The sequence below is a fragment of the Gouania willdenowi genome, chromosome 4 (assembly GCF_900634775.1).
Source record: "Gouania willdenowi chromosome 4, fGouWil2.1, whole genome shotgun sequence".
Classification (NCBI taxonomy): Eukaryota; Metazoa; Chordata; class Actinopteri; order Blenniiformes; family Gobiesocidae; genus Gouania; species Gouania willdenowi.
The window spans coordinates 17,454,348-17,480,870 of NC_041047.1; the positions used below are offsets into that span (position 1 = coordinate 17,454,348).

The window sequence follows — 26,523 nt, forward strand, 5'->3', positions numbered from 1 at the left end:
TTTTGCACTTTTCAGAATCAAAGCACATGTAAATTTATCAAGTCTCCTTCCAGTCATAAGTATTCTGAAAAGAAATCTGATGTAAACCAAACATGCTCACTTTGTCTCATCCTGCATGTAAATGTTTCATTTACACAGATTATTATTTAAAAATAATATTAAAATCCATTATTCCAGGATTGGTTTGAAGTAAAATCTGTGTTTAAACTGAATTTATTTTCTGATTATGCATGTGTGTGTGCGTGTGTGTGTTTAAGGCAATATTGTCAGGTTTGGATGTGTGTACCGAGCACGTCTTTATTTTATAATAAAAAAAAAAAGCCATCAGACAGGATTTTGGTTCTTGGTTAAAAGCTTTTTTTTTTTTTAATTGGTTACAATAACTCATGGCAACATATCAGTATCACCAAGCCACTGTACAAATACAAAAAAAAGTCTGGAGTGAAAAAGACTATAAAAATTATTTCATAACACAATTTTTAATTTCACAAGATAGCACTGTAGGAGAATTCTCATGGCACTGAGTCTCTGGTGTTTACTGGCTTAAAACAACAGAACAAACATTAAAGTAAAAAGCAGTAGTTTGGACAATCAAACCGCAGTGTGTTACGTAGTGGTGATAAATGTCCTTTTTTGTGTTCAATGTTCAGATTAATATGAAAAAGACTGCAGTGGACCACAATTACACATGTGCTCTCTGACTAGTTCCAATAATAATAATCTGTGTCAGACAGAACCTCTGGTTTTCCATTTAAAAATCATAGAGTCAGCCGTTTCCTCTTAGCAAAGCCTTCAGATAAAAACAACTATGAACCAGATGAAGCACCTTTTTATTGGTTCGGGGGGGTGAATAATGTTTACAGCATGAGTTGCATGAGTGGGTGCCACAGGCACGTATAAGTGGAACTATTCCCAGTCTCAGCTGCTGCTGCTAATACTGCAGATATTCACAGAGCGCCACCATTGTTCACTGCTTAATATCACCACTGTCAGTAATACAAACAATCCTCACTTAGAACTGTTAAAGGCTACGGTGTGTTTGTGTAGGATTAGACATTCTGGGAAACCAACTCAAACACTCCCACTTGTGTGTGACTAGAGGGGGCTTTAAAGCAGGGGTTCTCAACTGGTCTCACACTGGGACCCATATTTTGTTACGGTCATTAAATCACGACCCACTTTTTTTTTTAAATAGCTGTTGAAAACACATATATAATCTTTTTAAAAACATAAATCTATATTTTTTTTTTCCTGTGCAACATGCATTTCACAGCCTTCTTGTCAAAAGAAAAGCTTCTTTCAAAATAAAATACAAGTCCAACATGAGAGACATTAAGTATTTATTCATTTTTGACCAGCTGCTCGTGACCCACCAGTTGAGAATCGCTGCTTTAAAGGATGTTACTGGAAACCAACAGATGATTCCATCAAAACAACACGACCAAGTCCTTTAGTTTGGAAATACTGAAGTTGTTCAAAGCTCAAAATACATTTGTCTCATGACCTGATTTAGCAAAACATGCCATCACTGTATAACTAAACTAAATAACCAACTTGAAAGAAAAGCTCTTGGTTGATGAAAACGTGTGGTACTCTTTAGCATTAATGTTAAGGTGACGATTTGCAGGTTAACTATGTTTTTTTTAAATTTGTTTTTAAATGTTTGCCTGTTCAGATTATGATGAATAAAGTAAAATGTTTCATATCATTGTGAGCAATAAAGATCTGCACCAAACTTTAGGTGGTAGGTCAAAATGTCATGTATTTTCTAATCTAGCATTAAAAATAAAGTCCAATTCTAACTGATTATGCATCATTTCCTTTCTATGGGCAGGAGAACCACAGGGTTCCCGCGGATCCTTAACAAGTCTTAAAGGGCATTAAAATAAGGCCTAAATTGTCATTTAAATGTCAAATCAATGCTTCAAAACTCTTAAATTTTAATACATAAGTATGATTTCATTTTGTCACATTTTAAAATAAATAGTAGCATTTATTTAAAAAAAGAAATAAAAAATGTATAAACAACTTGGGACAATGCTAAATGGAAAATTGCCTGTCCAACAAATAGTTTTCTAGTCAACTTGTGTTTTTGGCGTGATTTTGAAAATTTTAGTCTGTTTTTTTGTGTGTATTTTTGATTTGTTTACTTTGGGGGGGCGCAGGTTGTTTCAAATAGCAATAAAAAGTCTTAATGAGTCTTTAATTTAATTTGACTAAAGCTGTAGGAACCCTAATAATGACCTCATTCAACAGGTGACACACATTTATCTCTAATGGATTTATGAGGAAAAAAAAAAAGAAGATTCTCTTTAAAATGACACTGGAAATAAAAGTGTCAACATCGCCCCCTGCAGGCAGGCGATGGAGTAACAGCACCCACACAGCTGGGTCACTCCCACATGTTTCCATCCATCTCTTAATAACAACACTAATATCAGCCCTGGAGGAGCCTTAATACCATGTGCCATCATTTCCCAGAATGCTGTGCTGTCTCTTCTTTCTTTAAATACACACTGTCCTGCCTGTTATGACGTCTTTACCTCATAATGAATGAACATCTGATGTCCACTGAAGGGAAAATAAAAATAAAAAATAAAATAGCAACTTCATTATAACTCGGACTGTCAGCTGACACAGTGGGATAAAAGTAAAAATAATAAAATAAAAAGAAGCTAGCATTGGATCAGAGACCAAAGCACTAGAATGGCTATAAATTCAGATGGCTGGTACTTCAGTAAGAGTTTTTGTCACTCAGAATAGTTTGTTTCACAGCTCAGGGTCTGTGGACAACAATGGCACAAATGAGAACGTAATCTATTGGTTATTCACATAATAAAGCCATCCGTTCACATACCGGTCAACACTGATATCCTAATAAACCTCTACCTGTCCTACTCACACCATGACATTTCTCTCAGACTGAGAAACTATAGAACCATAATATAAGGACATTCTGGAGGTCACTGACGGGGGGGGTGGGGGGGGGTGGTCCACATAATAAATCCTACAAACGTCAGTAGAAAGCAGAGTTGTATAAAAAGTGATGTGTAAAACACGTGTTTGAGGGGCGCAGTGCAGTGTGGGAGACGTGCGGTCGGGGTGGAGTTTAGAAGGCGTGCGCTTTTATTTTAGTGTTCACAGTATGAGCTTCTACTAGCAGAGCAGGTTAGAGGTCCCTTCCGTTTCTCAGTATGTAGAAAGAAATGGTGAAGAGGAAAGCATTGGCCAAAGCTTGTGTTTACTCTCCTACATTAATGGCGTTGTAAGGCAGAATGGAGACAGGAAGGAAGCTTTGTCCACCTGTGTGGGTCAAATAGTTCTAACAATAGAGGCACCTGAGACAGCAGATGGATAGGTCCAAGTCCCACAGATTCAGTGTGGGCCTAAAGTCTTTAAAATGACTGAGTTCAGTGCAGAACAATACGTGAAAAAAACCACAAAAAAAGTATAAGAAATTCCAACGTTTAAAGGTGAATATGTTACATCATGCGCTCCAAGGTTTTAACTCTTAATACAGCTTGTTAGTGAATCTCTAGTTCTATTCAGTGTACAGTTTTGTCAGCTAAGTGTAAAAATCTTTCCTAAACTAATAATACTTTAAGATGTTTTAATGAGGGGAAACAGCAGAAACCCTCAGAAATATCTTGGTTTTTGTGTGTGTCCTTCAACAAACGTATGGTGGCACTGGTTTAACTGGAAAGCCTAAGATGATGAGACGAAGACTTTCACTTCAAACTTCAGAAAACAAAAAGCTAAAAGTGACCCAACGCTTGTTTTCTTGGATCACTTTAAGTCTTAAGTGAAGGTAAAGTTGTAATCAACACTGGAACATGGAACAGCTTCTGTTGGAAGAGAAGATTTATTTCTAAACTACAGTCTCTGATTGGCCAGCATCAAACAAACAAGCTTGTCTGAACTTTATGAATAAAAGTTCCAAACTCTTCAGAGACGGAGGAAACAACCGGGATCCATCTTTTCACCCTCTGGTTGAATAACTGAGATTTGTTCAGCATCTCTTCACTACAAACTAAAATTCCAGTGAAACAGTACTGTTTTCATTCCCCACTTCTTTTACCCAAATTCAGGAAGCAAACAAGAAAAAATTAAATAAACATGTTGTGTTTGAAGTGAGTTTCATTCAAACACAAAAAAAGGCTGTAAATAGGAATAAACTAAAACAATTCACAGCCATTACACACTTTAATTCAAATGTTACAGGACGGAGATGTAAAAGTTAAAAATGATTTTTTTAAAAAACAAACCAAACATTTAACCTAAAATGTACTTTTTACCTGTGGGATGAGTTGGCCAGGCTTAAGAAATGTTTGAGAAAGCAAAAAAAAAAAAGTTACATTTTGGTACGTGACTATGCTAACCGACGCTTTAACTCCTGTACTCGCCATAAAATGTGTGTTTGTGGCCTTAAGCTGCAAAAAATTAAAAAGAAAAAAAAATCTACAAATAAACTACAAAAATATATACATACACGTTATATATGCATATATGATGCATATATACACACATAATGCTATACATATATACCGTATTGATTTATATATTACACAATCATTTTTAGTAACATGTTCTTCACTGTCCATTAGAAAGAAGTTAAAAGAGCAAAAACTAATATTTTCTATCCTTCAGGTTTCAGACTCTTTGATTTCTTATGTTTTCCCATTGGATGGCTTTAAATGAAAGGCTCTTAATTGTTGCTGTAATATGGCAGTGTTAAAAAATGTTGAGTAAAAGGGGGCGGGGTCACAGCAGAGAGACGAACAAGAGGAAGAAGAAGAAGAAGGTGGAATTAAGGAGGTTTTGGTTTACACAGTGTGCACTCCTCGTGTCCAGGCCGAGCAGCAGACGTCGGCTCAGGTTATGGAGACAAAGTCGACGGCAGTGATTGGGGGACGTCTGGCTAACGGTGGGCTCTTAATTCCAGATCCGGAGGAAACTGTCCCAGGAGCCGGTGGCCACAGCCATGCCGTCGCGTGTCACCCCGAGGCAGCTCACTCTGTTGTCATGGCCGGCGAGCACACCTGCAGGTCAGAGACACAGCTGAGTCTAAATGGTGATCAGCGACAGATGATGGAATGAAATCATTTAAAGGCTTGGGTGAGGTCATCAGACACAGACTGGAATGTTGGAGTGCTGCAAATACAGCGTACCTAAAACACTAGGGTGTGCATTGCCATGAATCTGACGATACGATATATCCCGATACTAAACAATCGCAATATAATCAAGATATCAATTACTACAAATTTCAACTTTACGAGTACTCGTATGACATAAAATGTAGTAACCACATATCTATAAAAGTGTCCAGTATGTTTTATTAAATAAACTACAATCAACTACCAAACTAAAATGCATTGATGACGAGTGAGGCAGTTTAACAAGATCTTATGTGTCAAACTCATGGCCCGGGGGCCAAACCCGGCCCTTTGGAGTATCCAATTCGGCCCGCAGGAGGAAGTAAAAATCACAAAAACATGAATCATTGAGTAAAGGAAACAATATTTGCAGAGTCTCACAGTTTTCCTGGTGCTTATATTGCATGATTGCAGTAATCTTTAATGTTAAAAAGTTGAAAAACTCAAAATGAATACAAAATTATTACATATTTGCCTTATTTTAATAGAAATTGGTAAAAAAGTAGAAAATGTAAAATGGAGATCCTGTTGGGACTGATATCTGTCACTTATTGCTTGGATATTGTCATCTTCTTACATATTTTGCATTTTATGTATACATAGAAGTGCAAACTAAGGCTTCATATCATCAAAATTGCTAATTTTCCTGCATAAAATCTGTGACCCACTTGAGATCAAGCTGCTCTGTATTTGGCCCCTGAACTAAAATGGGTTTGACACCCCATCCTATGTGGTTCACTGACACCTAGTGACCAGGCGTTTACGTGCTATGCATATGGTAGCACAATTAAATGGTTTTATTAGTTAAAAACATGATTAAAAAAATTGATTTGGACATTGTTTTTTGGATCAATACGATATTCGTGCTGTGTTTTTCTTACATCCTTATTACACACAAGCAAGACATTCAGGTCTGATTTGAAAAATAAAAACACTTTAGAAGGAACAAAAGGAACCACAAAAGGTCACAAATTATGACAAACATGAAATTATACAATTTTACAGCTATAAAATAAAGTTGCAAACACTGTTTTTAGCCACTATGTTTCTTTCCATAGCCCCCAAAAACTAGATTAAGACAGTTCTCATGATACAACTTTGGTGAACAAATCTTTAATCGAGTCACTTTTATTTTACACAGGTCATCACAATCGATTTGCACAGATCTATCTTGTACCTGCACGTTCTCCTTTCAGAGTGTCCCACACGTTGCAGTTGAAGTCATCGTAGCCGGCGAGGAGCAAGCGGCCACTCTTGGAGAACGCCACGGAGGTGATGCCACATATGATGTTGTCATGGTGGTACATCATGAGCTCCTGGTCAGCGCGCAGGTCAAACAGCCTGCAGGTCATATCATCTGAGCCCGTGCCAAAGACATTTCCGTTGGGGAAAAACTAAAAATGCATATGAAATCATCAGGTCAAGGAAGTGCTTTTGAATCAAAGTGCTCGTGGCTATGACGATCCATGAAACTCTTAAAGGGATCCTCCACTGTTTTTACAAGTTTGGCCTAAAATCTTTGAAATGTTCTTATTATAATATCTATTCCTAACAAAACACTTTATTATGCACCATATTCATTTAATTGCCTTTTAAAAATTGGACTACTTTACAGTTTTAGAGCCTGTATTATGCCATTTTAAAATCACGTGACTGATGATGTCAAACGTCCCATTGCTTAAAACAAAAGAGGGTTACATTGACATCTTTTACTTTTACTGTTTTTTTAGAGCAACCAAAAGCAGCACCAGTTGTCATTTTGACTCAGAAAGCTGCTAAATGATGATTTCAAGATGGAGGAAGAAACAGGCTGAATTAATCCCATTTTTAAAAGGCACTTCAATGAACATGGTAAATAATAATATATCTTCTAAAAGGACAATTTTTGGCCAAACTTGGAAGGATGTGATGTAATAAAGCCTTTTCAGGTAAAACAGAAGGATTGAAGTTTCTTCCAGAAAACTTTGTTAGTTTGTTAAAAACTACAGGTATTATAGCTTGTTAATCAATGATCAGGTATTCCTTCATCCTGTCCTTCCTGTTGTGTCTGCACTTACGCAGACGGCGTTGATGTCCGACACGTGGCCAGTGAAAGATTGTTTGCACATGCCATCGCGGATGTCCCACAGCTTGGACGTTGCATCACAGGCTCCAGACACAAACGTCTTGAAGTCTGGGCTGAGAGACAAGCTCATCACGTCGCCAGTGTGGCCGGTGAAGCTGGTGGCCTGCTGGCCTGTCTCTATGTCCCACAGAGCACTGAGAACACAAAACAGTTTAAAGTAAAGCCACACAAGCAGGAGGGATGTGATGCTCCATGAAATGTAGGAACCAACATGAGGTATATGAACATTAATGAGGAAAAAAGTGGCAGTGATAAACAGATAATGGAGTGAACCACATCAGATTCAAGTCTGATGTGGGCCCATGAGCAAGGCCCTGACAGCTTCTGCTATAATCTGGCTACCCACTGCTCCTCGGGAAATGATTTAATGCAGAGAAATAATTCAATGTATGCACCAGTAGGGCTGGATTACAAAAACTAAATCAATTTAAAATGCCAAATATCGTAATATCATACAACTCAAATCAATCATTTGATTCATCTTTTCTACCGTGTGTAATGCAGTGCTGTGGGCTCAATTCTAATGTAAACATAATTATTTTCACTATTGCCCCAAGTTTCTACCTTTAACAGCATTAGATCTCTGAGAATCTCTTCCATATTCAAGTAAAATTGGTACCGTCTCTAAATATCCTGACCCAAATCAAAAGTCAAACTGAATCACAAATCACATCGAGCCTTGTGAATCGGATCAGTTTGGGAAATCTGAACTAGTATACATGTGATCTATGATGTTCCTAATATTGCACAAATATGGTCTCATTGTCATTAAACTAACATAATTAGGCCCCTATGAAATCCATGTTAACGGAGTCGAACCATGGAATCGACCACTGAAGACAGACTCTACTTTTGAATGCAGAAATGGACAGAACTGGGATGAAACACAGTCAACGTAAGTCAAAAAACGTTTTTATGGGAAAACGTTTCTGGGAACCGCTCATTAGATGCACCGCCCTCCCCCCTCCCGTCCTGGCCACGTCAAAAACTGCCTAAACCACCCCAAACACCGTTTAAACTGCCAAAAAAACACGCAAATCATCACTAACTACTAAATATGGAGCCACCAGTGGCCGCTGAACTTTGCTGTGCCTGTAAAGCTCCGAGTGTTTGAACAACATCTCATCACAGCTACAGAAGATCCGTGGGAAAAGTTGTGTGTTGATGTGGACGGGACCATCGATGCCAGGGAGTCGAAAACATCAAAAGTTAATGACAACTTCTGATACTGTAAAATATTCTGGCTCCGTGTGGTGAAATAACTGATCCATCCTTGCCTCCATTTAATTTTGTTTAGTTATTACGATCTGAGATGATGTCATCAAGATAATTTAAATTAAGTTGATCAAAACTTAATCAATAAACCTGATCAGATTCAGTAAACCATTGATCCCTGAGGGAAAATTGGTTGACATTAAAGCTTTCATACATCTTTATATGACATAAATAATTAAAAAGGAGTCAAAGTTAAAATACAAGTCAGTACAACATACCTACAATTTAATTGGCTATTACTTCATTTTTTACATACATTTTTGTTTAACTATAAGTTTTTTATGTATTCATATTTATTTTGTTTCCTCACAGGAGTTAAAAACTAAAAAAAAATAATTATTGACTGATTAATATTTTTTTTAAATGAAATTTAAAAAAAAAAAAAAATTGTGGAAAACAGAATTTGGGAAAAAATAAAACAAATTTTATAGGGCCCTACATAATATCTGACTGTGGATATGTTTATACTGAGAATCAAATCTTTACACTGTTTAGGAGTTCTCGTTTGGAGCAAAGAAAAACCCATTGCATTGTTAAAATATTTCCATTGTGCAGATTTTAAGATTTAGCAGTTGCTCACCAGGTTGTGTCTCCAGAGCTTGTTATTATCTGGTTGTCATCCAGGAAGCGACAGCAGGACAAATAACCTGGAGATAAACAGGGCTTTCACATTAGTTAAAGAGTGCGCTTCCTCGTCTGCGCAACACGCCTGTGGCAAAAATATGAAATCTTCAACTATTCACATGGAGGTCTGTTATTACTGCAGCTTCAACATTACAGTTTTTAAACATTACAATTTTAAATGCAGGAAGGAAAACAAGCGTTTAAAAAGTGGCCTTTTTGTGAAAAATTCTTTGTTTTTCGAGTATGGATTTAGAGGTTGTGGACACATTTAAAAACCCACAAATAAAATTCACTCTTCACATGCAAACAAAAGGACCTGCATTTTCCCAATCAGTCTTCTAATTAAAGGAAAAAGTTTAAAAAAAAAACTGAAATAATTTCTTCGGCCACAAGTTTATGTTCCAACAGAAAATCACTTAATGTTTATGACATTGTTTGGACAATGCCGACACAGATAGCACATAAATACATCAATAAATAACTTAAACAAGATATAATCTAGATATCTTCATAGCTGGCTGTCCTACCTGTGTGTCCTGGTAACTCCCGGGTAACGCGCACATTGCCCTCCCGGGTCTTTAGGCTGTAAATGGAGCAGATATTGTCCAGACCTCCACAGGCCACTAAGTTCCCAGATGGAGCGTATGCACAGGTCATCACCCAGGAAGAGCGTAATGGGATGGCGTGCATCTAAACAGAGAGAGAGAGAGAGAGAGAAAACAAAAACTGGATCAGAAGTTTCTCACTTTAAATGTGCTTTAGAGAAATTCATTAAGAAGCTCTCATTTGGGATTGTGTGACTACAGTCGATGCTATTTATCGATTTGTCCGAGAGAGAACAAAATTACACATTTACCACAAAAGGCTATAGAACTACTTAAAACGACAAAAAAACATCAGAAGTTTAGATGTTGAACAATATTTCATTTTCCACAGTAATCTTTTTAATTCATCCCAAAGGAAAGATCCCAGGTTTGCAGAGTGTTTCATCACAAAAAGGAAAAGTCATTGTAATGTAATAGGCCCACCTTATTTGTTGTGTAGCTGTCCCATATGATTAACTTTCCATCTTGTGAGGCACTGACAAGTGACCTAGAAACAAGAAGAGCAGGATGACACGGCGCTCATATGTTGGAAACCTCGCTCCATATGATTGAACACACATGCACCTTGCTTCATTAAAAGCAATGAGAGCCAGCCACTTTACAAACAATGGCCTACAATTTCAACCTATATGCATTCATTGTGAACACTCCATCGGTGTCATCTATGACCTATTTTCCTTAAAAACTCTATTGTCGTCTCTTCCTGGTGGACACCTCTTTATCCAGAGTAGCCACTTTTAATGTTTCATACCATGTATTATTTAAAACTCCAGTTATGCAAAAGCCACCGCTGTCGTGTATAAGGAGGGAAGCCTCTCAGTCAGGGTAAAAAATAAGGCATTGGTAGGCAGAGGTGGAGCTTAATAGAGTGGGATATTAGATGATGCAGCTGCAGAAACAGCTGGAACAGCTGGGACCTTCACACCCTGACTGGGTGTTTCCATCTCTCTGGGGAGAGGAAGTGGTTTGATGGTGCCGCATTACAAGCAAGAGGAGTGCCATCACACTCAAATGTCAGAGGCTGCGTACAAAATAAACACTCAGCTCCTGCAGGGTAACCTGTAGTGTGCCCGGCACACACACTCACAAACCCACCACTAACAATTAATCAGGCGAGAACATCACCTGCAGGTAACATCAATATTTAACCTTTGTGGTATTTACTGCAATGATAACGGGAAATAATGTGCATTTTAAAAAAACCCAATTCAAATATTTATGAAAAAAGATTAAACCCTATATCTTTTCATACAATTCACAATGTTACTTTTAATGGATCAAGGTTGGTGCAGTGCATGCATACTAGGAGGAAAATACAAGGTGGACATCTACTCTAACACACAGGTAAAAAGCAGTTTGTAAGTTTGCTGTTATTAAACTAAAGCCAATAAAGACAGCTTTGGATAAATCTGAAGATATTTATTGGTTTCCAATTGCTTTATTATGAATAAACATTTTACAATCTTACAAACTGCAACATGTGAGGAAAAACTAATTAAATCAATACAATTAACCAGTCTGTGGTGCCTAACTGTGTTCCTATAAAACATCATCATTGTGCTCATAGTGAAGGTTTAAAAGAGTATTAGTGTTTGAGATGCACTGTTACAGTGGGGTGTAAGTAGTGACTGTTGTAGGATGGCATTAGTAATATTAGTACTAGTAAGCAGTGGGATAGTTAGTAATACTCCAAGTAGTGTAGCCCCACACCTGGGGCTGCGTCAGTGTCCCAGTGCATTGCATTGGAAACAGATGATAAAGAGGAAGAGATAATTTCACAAAGATATAACATGTACAGAAACATATTTCAATGGTAAAAGACCATGTTTCACTGTATTGATACATATGAGCTGCAGTGTAGTGAAGTGCTGACTGATTGCTTAAACAGAAGATGGGAAAAATATTTGAAAATTCAAACCAGTTCAATGGTAACATAAAAATATGGTTTAGTGTTAATTAATTAGAATACAACAAATCGCTGCAAATAATAACATTAAGAATAAAGATTAAGATTAAATCGGGCTTTTGCCTTTATTGGTCATATATGTTATGACACATATGAAATTTGTACTCTGCATTTAACCCATCCCTGAGGAGCAGTGGGCAGCCATATTGCAGCACCTGGGGGGCAGTTAGGGGTTAAAAGACTTGTTCAACATCTCACAGCGATGGCCCGGGTGAGATTCAGACCAGCAACCCTCCAATTACAAGCCCAGCGTCCTTAACCACTAGGCCACCACTCCCAAAATATATACAAATAAATAAGTATACAAAAAACATTGAAAAGTGCAATACATTATTAACAAAACAGCAATATTGTAATCGTAATAAAGAACATATCTGGCAAAGACCGACTATACATAAACACCATTAAAACGTGTAATTTCACATCCTGCCTTATATGATTATTGCATTGCTTATATAATGACATTACCTGGAGTCGTTGCCCCAGTGCATTGCATAGATCTTGGCCAGGTGGCCCCTAAGGGTGCGTCGTGTCCGCATCTGTATCCGGTCTAGTGATTGTAGACCAGCTGTGATCTGCCAAAACACAGGAAGCAGTGACAGAGGTGACACTGGAAGCCCACACACTCGTCACTGTATGCGACACAAGCACAGGCTGCAAAGCACAGCTGTTCAACTGCAAGCCATGCTTATGGTGCGGCATATTTTCTTAGCCAATTATAATAAGTTTATCATGAACATTTTATTAGCATCTGGCATATATCCATCAAATTAGCCAGATTTCCGACATCATTTAGAAACTGATCTGTTAAGTGTTTTCAAAATTCACCGAGGTGAAACTACATTGACTGAACTGAAAAAATATTTATAAATGTGAAAAAGGTGAAAGAGACTGACAAGCCTAAAAGTATCCACACTGAAATAAAGATAATATTGTTTCTAATAAAATCACTATATTGTCTATCATTGCTACAAATGTGCAATGAAAAGCATTTTAACATACACTTAATATTGAAGACAATTATTCTTGCTCAACAATGCTCCAGCTCACTGCCTTCAAGAAAAAGTGAATAAAGTTTCCCTTAGTGACCTCATTTTGGGCCAAAATGTTGCACATTTCTGGTAGTATATCACAGAAATTGACTTGGTGGAAAGCAAAAAGCCCAAAGTAATGATTTATCTAACCAACATGTGTTGGTTCATCATAAACCTGTCATAAAAGCAGCACTATACTGTATGATTATCTGCATTGGGAGTTCTGCGTTCTTACCTGTGACAAAGTGGAGTCATTGCAAGCTTTTCTGGCATCCTGTAGTAAAAGTAATGTGTGTGTGTTTATTTTCCAGCATGAAATCACAAAACTAATACATCTTTTAAGGATGCATAACAAAGCAGAACCATTTGTAGATCATTGCATTTCTGTGCAAAAATGAAAGTGATGAAAACAACTTCTGCAATGTTTAAACATAAAAACACAATAATCAACATAAACAATAAACATATTTGCAACAAAAAATAAGTTCCAGTACCCGGATCTGATTGCGTAGTTGCTCGGCTTCCTGCCGCAGCTCCTCCAGCTCACTCATTGTCCCTTAGCGATTTGTTCAGGCCACTTTGCTCCAAACACACCCTTGTCAGAAAAGAAAGCCACACGTGCCTATACGTGTGCGAACACACGCTCACATACGTGCACGCAGACACACACTCACACACACTGTGGCAGACGACACCTGCAAGACACACAGAGAGAAATAGCTTAAAATTAAGAGGCAGATGGTTTACATACTGTAGATAGCAGAGAATGAGAACAAGTCCATCAGACAAATAAGTCTCCTGTTTGGATTATGCCAAAGGAAAGAGGCTTTCCAAAGGTGGGGTAGGGTGGGGCAGGGTGGCAGCTTGGAGGGTGGTCTAGCGCTTCAAACGCCCATAGTCTGGTTCAAAGGGCCATCTGAGCCAGGCTCTGACCTTTCCACACTCAATCAGCCTTTTGTGTAGTAGTTGCATTATGCCTTTTGCCCAGCTCATATTAGAGTGTGTGCATGTGCATTCCAACATGTTTGAATGCATGTCGACTTGAGCTTGTGAGCATCCATATGTACATGTGTGTACTGCGTATGTGTCACTTCCTGTACCTTGGAGAGCTCGAATATAGGTCATGGAGCACTTAGGCTTTCCTCTTTTGCCGACTGCTTTCCAGAAGTCCAACCATCCCAGATTAAATTTTTAGTTCCTTTTCTATAATTAAACAATTAGACCTTAAAAAGCCCTTCTACTCAACAGGAAATCATGTCATGTAAAAAGCTCGTTTTAATTAATTCAGATGGATTACAGTTTATACACAGTATGTTGTCATTTTCTTGCTGTTCAGATGGCCAATTTGAAGACAAATGTTTGTATATAAAGTTATTCTTAGGACTTACTGATTAGTTAATTTAGGACCAATGCTCTATTGATGAAGGATGACTGTACACAGTCATTGTTGACATTTGACAGTAACCAAGCGTATTACTTTGCTGACCTGGACTGACATCACTCTCTTTATCAACTGACACAACCCCCTTGAAGAAGGACATGTGCGTCAGCTTTGCTATGACGCTCTGCCGCTTGGAGACACCGATTTAATTTATTTCTATGGCTGCTTACAAAATAACGCGTATGGCAAATATCAAAGGACATTTCAGATTCTGCAAAATATAATAAATATTTGTCTTCAGCTTTTTGGTGTGAGATGCATAGAGACACCTGAGAGCGAGTTGACTGTAAACGTGATACAAATGAGGATGAAAGATTAAGAAAAAGAAGAAAACAAATCTGTGGTATTAAACCTGCAAGTTCCAAAGAATTAAATAAAGTTTATGTTCCGGAATATAAAAATATGCTTATAAACACCAGTGGCTGATAGCGATGTAACGATTCACTCAACTTCCGAAACAATTCGATTCACGATACGATTCTCTCGCGATTTATTTTACAAAATGAGACTGTGGACACATGACTGAAAAATATTCATTTTTTTTTTCTTCGAAAAACAAATTACTGTTCTATTTTTTTTTTTATCTTTTATTGTCAAAATAAACCTCTGATAAACTATGCAAAATAATGCAATTTAATTAAAAATAAATCCTGAAATAAATAAATAGTACAAATGAAGAAGCCTATTCATTTAAATTCTGGCTTTACAGTAAACTATGCAAAACTGCATAATAATACTTTTCTTTCTCAAAATATATTTTGTGTCTTAACAATTGGACTTTAAAACAAATCCCATATCAAAGAAATAATAAAAATAAACAAACTATGGCTTTCATTCTCTCGTTTCTCCCTTTCCTCTCTGTGCCCCTCTTACCTTGGATTTCACATGTTCTTTCTTTCTCACCTCTTTCATTTTGTCTTGGGGAAGCCAAAATGGTTCCACACTTCTGATTTAAAACACGGTGGTGCGTCCTGAATTTCAAATTCTAAATAGATAGCACCCTCTGCTGTTAAATTTTTTTTTTTTTTTTTTTAAAGTACTGCGATTTTCAGAGTATCGAGGTGAACCGTGACACCTTTGAATCGATTTTTAACTGCCTCATGATTCATCTTTACATCCCTACTGTGAATGTGATACAAATGAGTTTGAAAGATTAAGAAAAAGAAGAAAACAAATCTGTGATATTAAACCTGCAAGTTCCAAAGAATTAAATAAAGTTTATGTTCCAAAATATAAAAATATGCTCATAAACACCAGTGGCTGTTATTTTTTCCTCCAACGGGCAAGTCACACCAACAAATGTACAGAGCCTGTGGGATCCGACAATGGCTGAGTTGTGTCTTGGAGCTGCCTATTGTATTGCGTAGTCCAATGGCCGCCTGGACCTTCCATGGATTTTTCTTGTCTGAGCTCATGTCACAGCCAGTGGCGTGTTCTGCATGAACCCAGGAGACAGGACACGTCTTCGATGGTTGGTGTTCACAATGACAGAAGAAGCGCAACGGGCAGTGTGGCGTCACTCTGTGATAATGTGTTCCACATCAGAAATCAGAAATGTTTTTAATGGCCATGTACAGTTTTAAGGACAGTACAAGGAATTTGTCTTGGTAGTTGGTGCACAAAACAAACAACAAAAAATAAATAAATAAAGAAATAAAGAAAAAAAACCCAGCAACAATAATAATAATAATAATAATAATAAACATAAAGGATGAGGGATAAATAAGGGATAGATAGAGAATAAAGGATAAATATATATATATATATATATATATATATACAGTGCAGCAGATAATGTCATCATGGAGGTGGTGATCGGGTGGGGGTTCAGTGGGTGACTTGGGGTGTGTTCATGTGGATGGTGGCAGAGGGAAAGAAGCTGTTTTTGTGTCTGGAGGTTCTGGTCCTGATGGACCGAAACCTTCTTCCAGAAGGGAGAGATTGAAACAGTTTATGACCGGGGTGGGAGGGGTCGGCCACAATCTTTCCTGCACGCCTCAAAATCCTGGAGGCGTACAGGTCCTGGAGGGAGGGCAGATTGCAGCCGATGACCTTCTCTGCAGAGTGGATGATACGCTGCAGTCTGGCCTTGTCCTTGGCCGTAGCTGCAGCGTACCAGATGGTGATGGAGGAGCAGAGGATGGACTGGATGATGGAGCTGTAGAAGTTCACCATCATCTTTGTTGGCAGACTGAACTTCTTCAGGAAGTACATCCTCTGCTGAGCTTTTTTGATAAGGGAGCTGATGTTCAGCTCCCACTTGAGGTCCTGAGTGATGATGGTCCCCAGGAAGCAGAAGTACTCCACAGAGCTCACTGTAGTCTCCCAGGGTAAGGGGGGTGAGGGGGGCTGGGTTCTTCCTGAAGTCTGCTATCATCTCCACTGTCTTTAAAGCGTTGAGCTCCAGGTTGTTCTGGCTGCACCAGGACACCAGCAGGTCTGTCTCCCACCTGTAGTCAGACTCGTCTCCATCAGAGATGAGACCGATGATGGTCGTGTCGTCTGCAAACTTCAGGAGTTTGACCGACTGGTGAGAGGAGGTGCAGCTGTTGGTGTACAGGGAGAAGAGCGGAGGAGAAAGAACACAGCCCTGAGGAGATCCAGTGCTGATGGTCCAGGGAGCAGAGATAGTTTTTCCCAGCTTCACGTGCTGCTTCCTGTCAGACAGGAAGTCTGTGATCCACTTGCAGGTGGAGTCTGGCACGTTCAGCTGGGAAAGCTTGTCCTGAAGGAGAGCTGGGATTATAGTGTTGAAAGCAGAGCTGAAGTCCACAAACGGGATCCTGGCGTAGGAGCCCGGGGAGTCCAGGTGCTGGAGGATGAAGTGGAGAGCCAGGTTTACAGCATCGTCTACAGACCTGTTGGATCTATAAGCAAACTGCAGGGGGTCCAGGTGGGGGTCGGTGATGTCCTTCATGTGGGAGAGCATGAGGCGTTCAAAGGACTTCATGACCACAGATGTCAGAGCGACGGGTCTGTAGTCATTAAGTCCTGTGATCCTCAGCTTTTTAGGGACAGGAACGATGGTGGAGGCCTTAAAACAGGCTGGTACGGTGCACATGTCATTTCTATCATTTGGACAGGGCACTGATGTGACTGACAATGAGAACAACGCGTTATAAACATAAAGAATGTGTTTGTCCTCCTGCACCGTATCATATTTAACTTCAGCTGCCTTAGGAAAATTAAACACACACATTGTAAAAATGTCATTATTCCACCTGTTTTAGCTCATGTCAGACAATTAAGTAAAGGGGCAATTGAATATTGAATCGACAGAACTGATCACATGCTACGTTTCTTCATTTTCTCATTTTAAAACAAATGTCTCACCCTGGAGGTTACAGAAAAGTTGAAACCTTTGTAATAATCACTTTAATTTGTACAGCACTTTACATTTAGTCATCTTAAAGTGCTACAGAAACAAGGGCAGAAAAAAAAATTCAACAGATAAAAGCAATAATAACAATGTAACACAGGGACCTGTGGTCCAGGATGTTTTTGGCTGCCTTTAAAATGTATGTATGTACATATATATATATATATATACATACACATTTTTCACCATATTCACTTTTTTTTTTTAATCTGGCCATGTTTAGTACCATTACCGGTATATTCAGCACACCTTCATAAAAATGACTGGCGATAAATTACAACAAAAAAATTGTTAAAATGAATATATTTTTTCATTTTCTATAGTGTATTAAAACAATAGACCTAAAAATCACGCAAAAATGAAAAATATCATATTGAAAGCTGAGGGTTTTCTTTACACAACGTTTGAGCTTCCTCCTGTGTTGTTTCATGGTTGACCCGGCGACTACTAATATTTCATTTGTGAAAAAAGCCCTTCTGTTATTAGTGCTTGTGGGCTGCAGAACTATGATTCATGCTACAAACCCACCCAAAAGTGTGATTTAGCACAAGTTAAACCTTAACTTCCTTAAACAGGCTTTGTAAACAGAGGTAACAAGGGGGAGTGAGTAGAGTACGTACTGGCCGTTGCTATTTAATGAAGTTTAGTTTGAAACTAAAGCAGCATCTCTTGAAACAAAACATCTTACACTAAAGTAAAAGCCAGTGACGTTTTTTCTGTCACTGTCGTGACCTGTTAAATGTAGCTTGAAGGCTGGCTTTTTGTAAACAAACGTTTTCTATTCAGTGCATTATGTTCACAAATGTTCTCAAATTGGAAATTTCAATTTGACAAGAAGAAACAACAATAAAGGATTTACTTACGTATGCATAAAATCAGTTCATTTATAAAAGACATTGAGTACGAGGAACTCTCCCCAACATTTTTTTTAATATGATCCAAATTACATAACCATTGGACTGATTAGTAAAGCAGTAAAACATTGTAATTATAAAAAAAAGTGAGTTTTAGGCTTCCTATTGATAGAAAACTAACTTACTTAAAGTAATTTCCTTTCGTAAATACTCAAGTCATCAGAATTCTTATAAAATGCAATAGACAGAGCTGTATACTGTATTGAATTGAGTTGTTAAATGTATGAAAACACTGCAAATTTAGTGTTCCTACTAACTCTGGAAAAGCTCAAGCTCCATCAGTCTAAATCACAGATCCCTGCAAAACTGCTTAGCATCAAGTACAGATTGCAACTGCAATGTTAAGAGATTAAATTAAATCTAGGGTTTGGTACTTTCAGAGCTGAGTCTTCTCTTCTTAAAAAGCCCACCTAGAGGATGCAGGAGGTATTAGCCCCGAAAAGGGTTTTTAGACTTCTCTTACAGGCTAAACAATCACCTCTTTACATGTCTTCTTTTACAGCCTCAACTTGACAAATTTAAAGTGACTCACTCACGATGACATTCTTCTTGACAGGGCATCATCACATGAACAGAAATCAATGGAAAATATGTTGCAGGAAAAACTCCTGCTAGTCAGGGGACTTTTACAGAGAAAAACAAGTTTGCTAGTATTGACTTCCTGCTCAACCAGGTGTAAACTTGTTCCCGTAACCCCTAACAATCTCAAACATCTGAAGAATGAAGAACATGACGAAGGGTTTAATAGGATAAACAAGAAGAGGAAATAAATTATAAAGGTAATGATTAATCTATGTAATGCATGCATTAGCATTATCATCAACAGATATAAGAAAACGCCTTCAGTCATTCTGGTATAGCCCTTCTAAGGAGTTAGAAACAGAGACGTTGACTTAAACCGATACACAAACTCATCACACTCAGACTCTAAAAATGCTGGTGGATGCAACACATGGATGCCACCATCAGCCGTTCAGATCCACGCTTGCCTTCCAGCTGAACAAGGAAGACATTTTAAAATGGGAACATCTACGCTACTAGCGGAAGATTTTAACCTCATAAAACCACTTGAAGTTCATAGTGAGATGACGTAATTCTTTGAGTAATCACAATGTCACATTTTGTCAAACGTGGACCTCCACAAGCTTGATTTGAAAGTGCTTTTTATTGCATACGCAGCCTTTTAATCGCCTCTCATTCCTACTAGTAAAGTATACATATAATAGTCATTAAGTTACACTGTCTTTACAATTTGGGGTGGGTCATTCCATTAAGGACAAAGTGGATAACAGGCCAAATTCCAATCTAATTGGCAGTTAGTACTCCCAAAAATACAAAACTAGTTAAGAGCAACAAACAAATGTCTAACAGAAACAAAAGCAAAAAATAGGCAAAGTAGATATTTATATATTTAAAAATAAAAATTTGTGCAAGAAAACTATGCACCTTCCGATTGTGTGGGGAAAAGATTATTCCATATTATTGGACTTGTCTACCAGTGTTTTTCAATCAACATTTTTGGAAAAACAAGCACAGTAGTCTCTCGCTATAACGCGGTTTACCTTTCGCGGCCTCTGTGTTTTACAGTATTGTATTCTGCGTCCTGATTAGCTAATGCTGCGTTCACCCACCAGCGACACATCCAAGTCGGTGAGATTCACTGCCTGCTGAAGCGAGGAGCTGTGCTCCTTTTGCTCCTCTCACAAACATAAACCACCAGTGAAAAAAGCCGGTGTGATTAGCAGCTAATGCTAGTCTAGCTCAGTGCTACAGAGAGAACTTTTACCTGCTGCTACCACCTCCTCGCTGACTCTCAACGCCTAATCCTTCCTAGTCCGGTCCTGGTTATAAAGGCCGTGTCATACAGCTCCAGGTGGTCACACACAGCTTCTACTCCATGGTTGAACAGGTGAACAGACCTGTGTCCGTGTTGATGGCCTGACGTCATCGTCAACAAAAACTCTGAATGCGTTCGGCATCAATGTCTGATCGCTAGCAGTGTGACTCTGAAGTGCTGTATGTTTGAAAACATGTTTATGTTTTAAAATCTATGAAGGTTTGAACTTTGAAAGTGTTTAAACAAGAGAGAAATGTCAATTCCTGTGTATAGAAGTGTATAAAGTGTGTGGTGATGGGTTTTACAGCCCTAAAAATGTATAATAGTAGTAAAAAAATAAAGCTGATGACTTCGCGGATTTCGCCTATTGCGGATTATTTTTAGAACGTAACCCCCGCGATAAACGAGGGACTACTGTACTACATTTTTACTGCTGATACGATAGCTATATTGCAACCTTGAGTATTGGCCAATACCGATATCAATCAGATATATCAGCATGATTCATACGGTATTGCGATTACTTATGTAGAGTGGAATGTTAGAAAAGGCTTGATCAAGTGATATTACTCAGAGAACGATAGTCAGCCACAGTAAGTATGAGAAAAGGTGACCCCTCTATTATTACATAATGGGTTATATACATGTTTAACCTTAAACATAAGAACTTTCTAAAATTGAAGAAAATTATTTTTTTAAAAAATTATGTAAAAGACCCTGAAAAATGATCTATTATCAGAGATTTTCGATACAGGCCGATAAAATCAGAGGGGATTTTTTTTTTTGGTCGATATCGGATCGATATCAGCTATCAATATGCAATTGGGCCACCCTTACCCAGCAGTAACCCAGCAAGTCTGATCTGTCGAGTAATGAGCTGCAGATCAATCAAATTATTAGTTAATAGCAAATTAGCAATCCATATAAACGTTTCCTCAAACATCTTGTTTGGGGCAGGCAAATACAGATAACTAATGTTGACTATTAACTAATTCAGCTTTCTGTGAGTAAATTGCAAATGAAAGAACGGTTTCAAAAACCAGAACATGGGAACAAATTCAGCGGTGTATGTAGAAAATAGCTTCACTTTTGCACCTAAAAATTCATCCTTTTTATAAAAATGTACATTTTTAATCATATGGTAGCATGCAATTGTTGCACTATGAATTAAAGATTTCGTTATCTAATAATACTTTGAGATACCACAGGTTTTTTGTGATTTATTTAAAGCTTGCTGGTGGTGGACTGTTTAGAGCACCGGTGTCAAACTCATTTTAGTTCAGGAGCCAAATACGAAACAGTTTCAGCTTAAAGGGATCTTCCACTGTCTTTACATATGTGGCCTAAAACTTTTGAAATGTCCTTATTTGAAGATCTATGCCTAACAAAACGCATTATTGTGCACCATTTTCGATTTAGCAACTTTTAAAACTGGGACTACTTTACCCTGTGCGCCGCCATGTTGAAATGACGTCATCGATGACGTGATTGGCCCATTTTAGTCCATTGAGTTCTCTAGGAGGTGAAGCATTCATTTAGCAACTTTTCCGGTCAAAATGACAATGTGTGCTGCTTTGGGTTGCTCTAAAAATCAATAAAAGTTAATAAATTTGATGTAAATCTCTTGTTTACTGAGAGAAGATAAATTAAAACCGTGACCCCCACAGGGGGCGACAGTTCCCACTCTGCTGTTACGTAGACGCCATTAAGAAGAGAAGAAGAGCTTGTGTGCATGTAAATAAAGGCAACCAGGATTAACTGCTGCTCATTAGAATCAGCAGTGAATCCACATGCACATGGAGCTCTTCTTATCTCAGCAGAGTGGGAACTGTTGCCCCCTGTGGCCACGGTTTTAATTTATCATCTCTCAGTAAACAAAAGACGTTTACATCAAACGTTTTTTAAGTTTTACTGATTTTTAGAGCATCCCAAAGCAGCACAAGTTGTCATTTTGACTGAAAAAGCTGCTAAATGATCAAACTCCTATAGACGTCAATAGACTAAAAGGGGCTTATTGCGTCACCGATGAATTCGTTTCAACATGGCGGCGCACAGGGTAAAGTAGTCCATGGTTGAGTCCGAATAGTCACTCCCATCTCCTTTCCTCAGTTTTAAAAGTTAATAAAACAATATGGTGCAAAAAATAATGCATTTTGTTAGGCATAGATCTTCCAATAAAGACATTTCAAAGGTTTTAGGCCACATTTGTGAAAACAGTGGAGGATCCCTTTAAGTGGGCCACAGATTTTATGCAGGGAAATAAGTAATTTCAACATTATTGTGCCCTAGTTTGCACTTCTCCATATACTGTACATGAAATACAAAATATGTAAGACAGACAATATTCTAGCAATAACTGAGTGATATCAGTCCCAACAGAATCTTCATTTTAAATTTCCTAGATTTTGTGACCAAGTTCTATTTATTTAAGGTAAATATTATGTAATGAATTGAAGGATTTTGTAAGAATTTTGAGTTTTAAAACAAAAAATGGCTGCAATCACGTAATATAAGCACCAGGAATGTTGAGATTAATTTACACAATGATTCATGTTTTTACTTCTTCCTGCGGCCCGAATTGGATGCTCCAAAGGACCGAATTCGGTCCCCGAGCCTTGAGTTCGACAAAGATGGTGTAGAGCAGGAGTTCCCAAACTTGGGTACGTGTACCCCTAGGGGTACATGAGCACATTGCAGGGGGTACTCAGACAGATTTAACAAATTATTAAAAATTATTGGGAAATGTTCCTAGTTCTTTTTTAGGCTTTTTGAGCAAATTCACCACAAACTACCAGTAATATTGCTCAATAAATTACTATATTTTCTTGTAATTTATCCAAAAGGATTATTTTATGCTTCTGGCAATAGGAGACCTAGGGCTGGGCAAAAAAAAAAATCGATTTAATCGATTCATCGAATTTGTAGATAAAACGATTTTTATTTTGCAAATTCGAGTTTAAAAAAAAAATAATAATAATTTTCTTTACCCACCACAGTTTTTTGGACTTTTTCGCGTTCCGTCCTTATGGGTTACCGTAGCACGATGTGAGCCAGCCTCCTCTTTGTTTACCCTTTGAGTAGGCTATGTGTGTGCCACAGGCATGTTTAATTTTTTTATTCGCACTATGCTGAGATGCTATGGGAAGAGTTTATTTATTCTTTTAAAATGCAATGTCATGTTATAAAATATGTAGTTACCTGATTTCTAAATCAGAAATGAATGACAGAGCCTCATTTACTTTTTGATTTGGGATTGTTTTATGCATTTTAACTCTTGAGGACAGTCACGGCAATAAAGTTGCACTTTTGACAATATATGTGATGTCTGCAGTCATTTTTAAGTACATTGAAAAAAAAAAAAATCAAATTTCGAATTTTTCTTTTTTTTAAAAAAAAAAAAAAAAAAAAGTTTCAATTTATTTTTATTTTAGGCAAAAATCGCCCAGCTCTAAGGAGACCCTATTCATTTACTATTAAAGTAATCACATATAAGTTGCATGATATATTATTTTCAAATAATTTACACTATGCACACATTATTTTGTAGAATTTGCAGATTAAACCTTAGGAAACCAATGCTTGAGACACATTTAGGGGTTTATAATGAGAGCCCGCTCTTACACATATAAAAAGCATATTACATTATAGAAACAGTACTTATGATATGAAAAAGGGGTACACATGATTTGACAAAAATGCAAATGGGGTACATGGGACAAAAAATAAATAAAATATTGGTAACCACAGGTGTAGAGGGACACTTACTTACACATAATCAGTGCTTCTTAAATCTCTTTAGACAATTATGGTATGTGAACAGTTTAAATAGTGGCAGAAGACAACAGACGGAATGAGTAGTAATAAATACACATGTTTGCTACATTTCTGATATGAGCAACACATTGCAGAAGCAACCAGTGGATGCTGGGCTGAAGGCGGACTGTCATGTATATTTAATGGAAGTGAGGGAGGAAAAACGCTACGTGAGGAATCGTTCAACCACAAATGAGAGAACTGATGCATGAAATGGGAACTAATAATGAACTTGTTGCCGGTGTGAGGTTTGTTTCCCCGTAGATACAATAGTGTGCCATTTAAAGGCTGTAATAGTAAAATAAAAACAATAAAAAAAAAAAAAGGGCCGCGTTTTGATAGCAGTGCATAGAGAGTAATGGTTAAAAGGGAAAACAGCAGCATTGACAGCAACTGTTACTTAAAAGGTTTCTCAGCTGATGGGAGTTGGCTTCAACAGACACAGCCTATTATTATTACTCACACTCTCTAACCACAAAACAAACACCTAAAGCAAAAAAAAAAAAAAAAAAAAAAAAAAAAAAAACTACAATCACAGCGAATCAAAGCAGGAAAACTAACGTTTGACAGACACTAAAGTATCAACAAAAAAAAAAAAAGGACACGTCCCCTACCTGAATAAAGCGTTTAGGACTCAGTTTGTCCTTCCAATCCGAACCACACCGATTGGCTTTCACACGACAACCATATTCACAAAGTCAAAGGACATAAACCACAGCGCTGTGTTTGTTTTCAAAGCTACATCACCGAGTCTCACTCCAGTCGGATTAGACCAAATTTTTCACCAAACCAGCTAATCACCACACCCATGAAAGTGGGAACATGGCAACAGCCTACACGGAGGGGTGCGCGGTGGCCTTTGGATACATATTTATCTTTTTCTCCACATAAAAACACCATTTATAAAACTGAGATTAAAACATATGGTTATATTTTCAAATTGAAATCGTATAAGGATCAGCAATTATTTTCGTCATTCCTATTGAATGTTTGATAGGTTTGTATCCTCCCCTCCCCCTAGAGAAGAAATGGTACCATCCAACAACTCCACTACAAAATGAATCTTGAAATAAATTAAATATTACTTCATAGAAGTAAAAGTTCAGTATTGTAATATTATCGTTGATTTGTGATGATTTAAGAAGAGCTTAATTCATTCTTTAAATGATTTTATTCTTCATCCACATAAAAATAGACAAAAAACTATGACAGATAAACTCCCCTGAAGTTAATCTATAAAACCGCCTCCAGTGTCAAACCCAAGGTCCGCGGGCTATAATCTGGCACGTCCGAGCATCTAGTCTGACCCGCAAGAAGATTCTGTTCCAAATAAAAGTTACAGCATAAACATAACACTTTTTTAAATCTTATTAGAAGTTGTTCATATCTAACTCCCTCCAAATTCAATAAAAGTCCATGAAAATGTAATGGGGTTTGCATTTGCAGTTTTTTTTCTTCTTCTAAAACCTGGAAAATTCTCACAAATTATCCCATAGAATTCTGGCAAATTACATTACCCATATTAATAAAATTCAAGGAATTTTGACCTATTGCTTGACATTCATGATATTGTGAGTGATTAAAAATATTTCTTACACGAGAAAGTGCACTGGGGCACAACAATTTTGGATTCTTCCTTCAAAAAACCTGAATTTTTCTCGTCTGGCCGATTTAACATTAAACTGGGTCGTAGAGGTGTTTGACACCCCCAATTTATCATGTGTGCAGAGACCCATGTTCACACTAATATACATTTGTCTCTATGTCTTCATCACCTTTGGGAATATATGGATATTTAATAAGATTCAAGTACATATACACAGAATTATATAAAAGGCAGAAACTTTTTACCACGAAGAAGCAAAATTTATGACCATAATTATATCATTATTATTGTATCACCTGTTAGAGTATTGAGAATACTTGACAAGTGTGTTTTTTTTTACAAAAAAAATCTTGAAGTCTGGAAAATTGGGTCAGAGCATCCAAACTCTACATCTCCCGAGGTTGATAGCATTTGCATTAGTCTCTTTTAAAAAGGGTTAAAGAAAGGTGCATGTGTATGAACTGGTTGACCCCATGTGGTCTGATCTAACTAAGGGGTGTCAAACTCATTTCAGTTCAGGGGCCAAATACGGAGCAGTTTGATATCAAGTGGACTACAGATTTTATGGGTATAAATAATTTTAACATTACTGTACCCAAGTTGGCACTTCTATGTAGACATACAATATAAAATATCTAAGAAACAATATCCTAGCAAGTTATAGATGCGGTCCCAACAGGATCTTCACTTTAAATTTCCTAGATTTTAGGACTAATTTCTAATTAATTAAGGGAAATTATGTAATAAT

The 26,523-nt window shown here is 37.5% G+C and overlaps 1 protein-coding gene across 1 annotated transcript; it reads right to left on the reverse strand.

The window, feature by feature from the left end:
* Positions 1 to 1,272: 1,272 nt before the first annotated feature.
* LOC114461761 (guanine nucleotide-binding protein subunit beta-4-like) lies at positions 1,273 to 24,965 on the reverse strand. The gene is made up of 10 exons (XM_028444104.1): positions 24,784 to 24,965; positions 13,280 to 13,480; positions 13,021 to 13,059; positions 12,220 to 12,326; positions 10,209 to 10,272; positions 9,708 to 9,870; positions 9,137 to 9,203; positions 7,214 to 7,415; positions 6,334 to 6,550; positions 1,273 to 5,039 (listed from the first exon to the last, which is right to left on the reverse strand). The coding sequence occupies exons 2-10, from the start codon at positions 13,334 to 13,336 to the stop codon at positions 4,933 to 4,935; spliced, it is 1,023 nt and encodes a 340-aa protein (XP_028299905.1). The 5' UTR covers positions 13,337 to 13,480; positions 24,784 to 24,965; the 3' UTR covers positions 1,273 to 4,932.
* Positions 24,966 to 26,523: the final 1,558 nt, after the last annotated feature.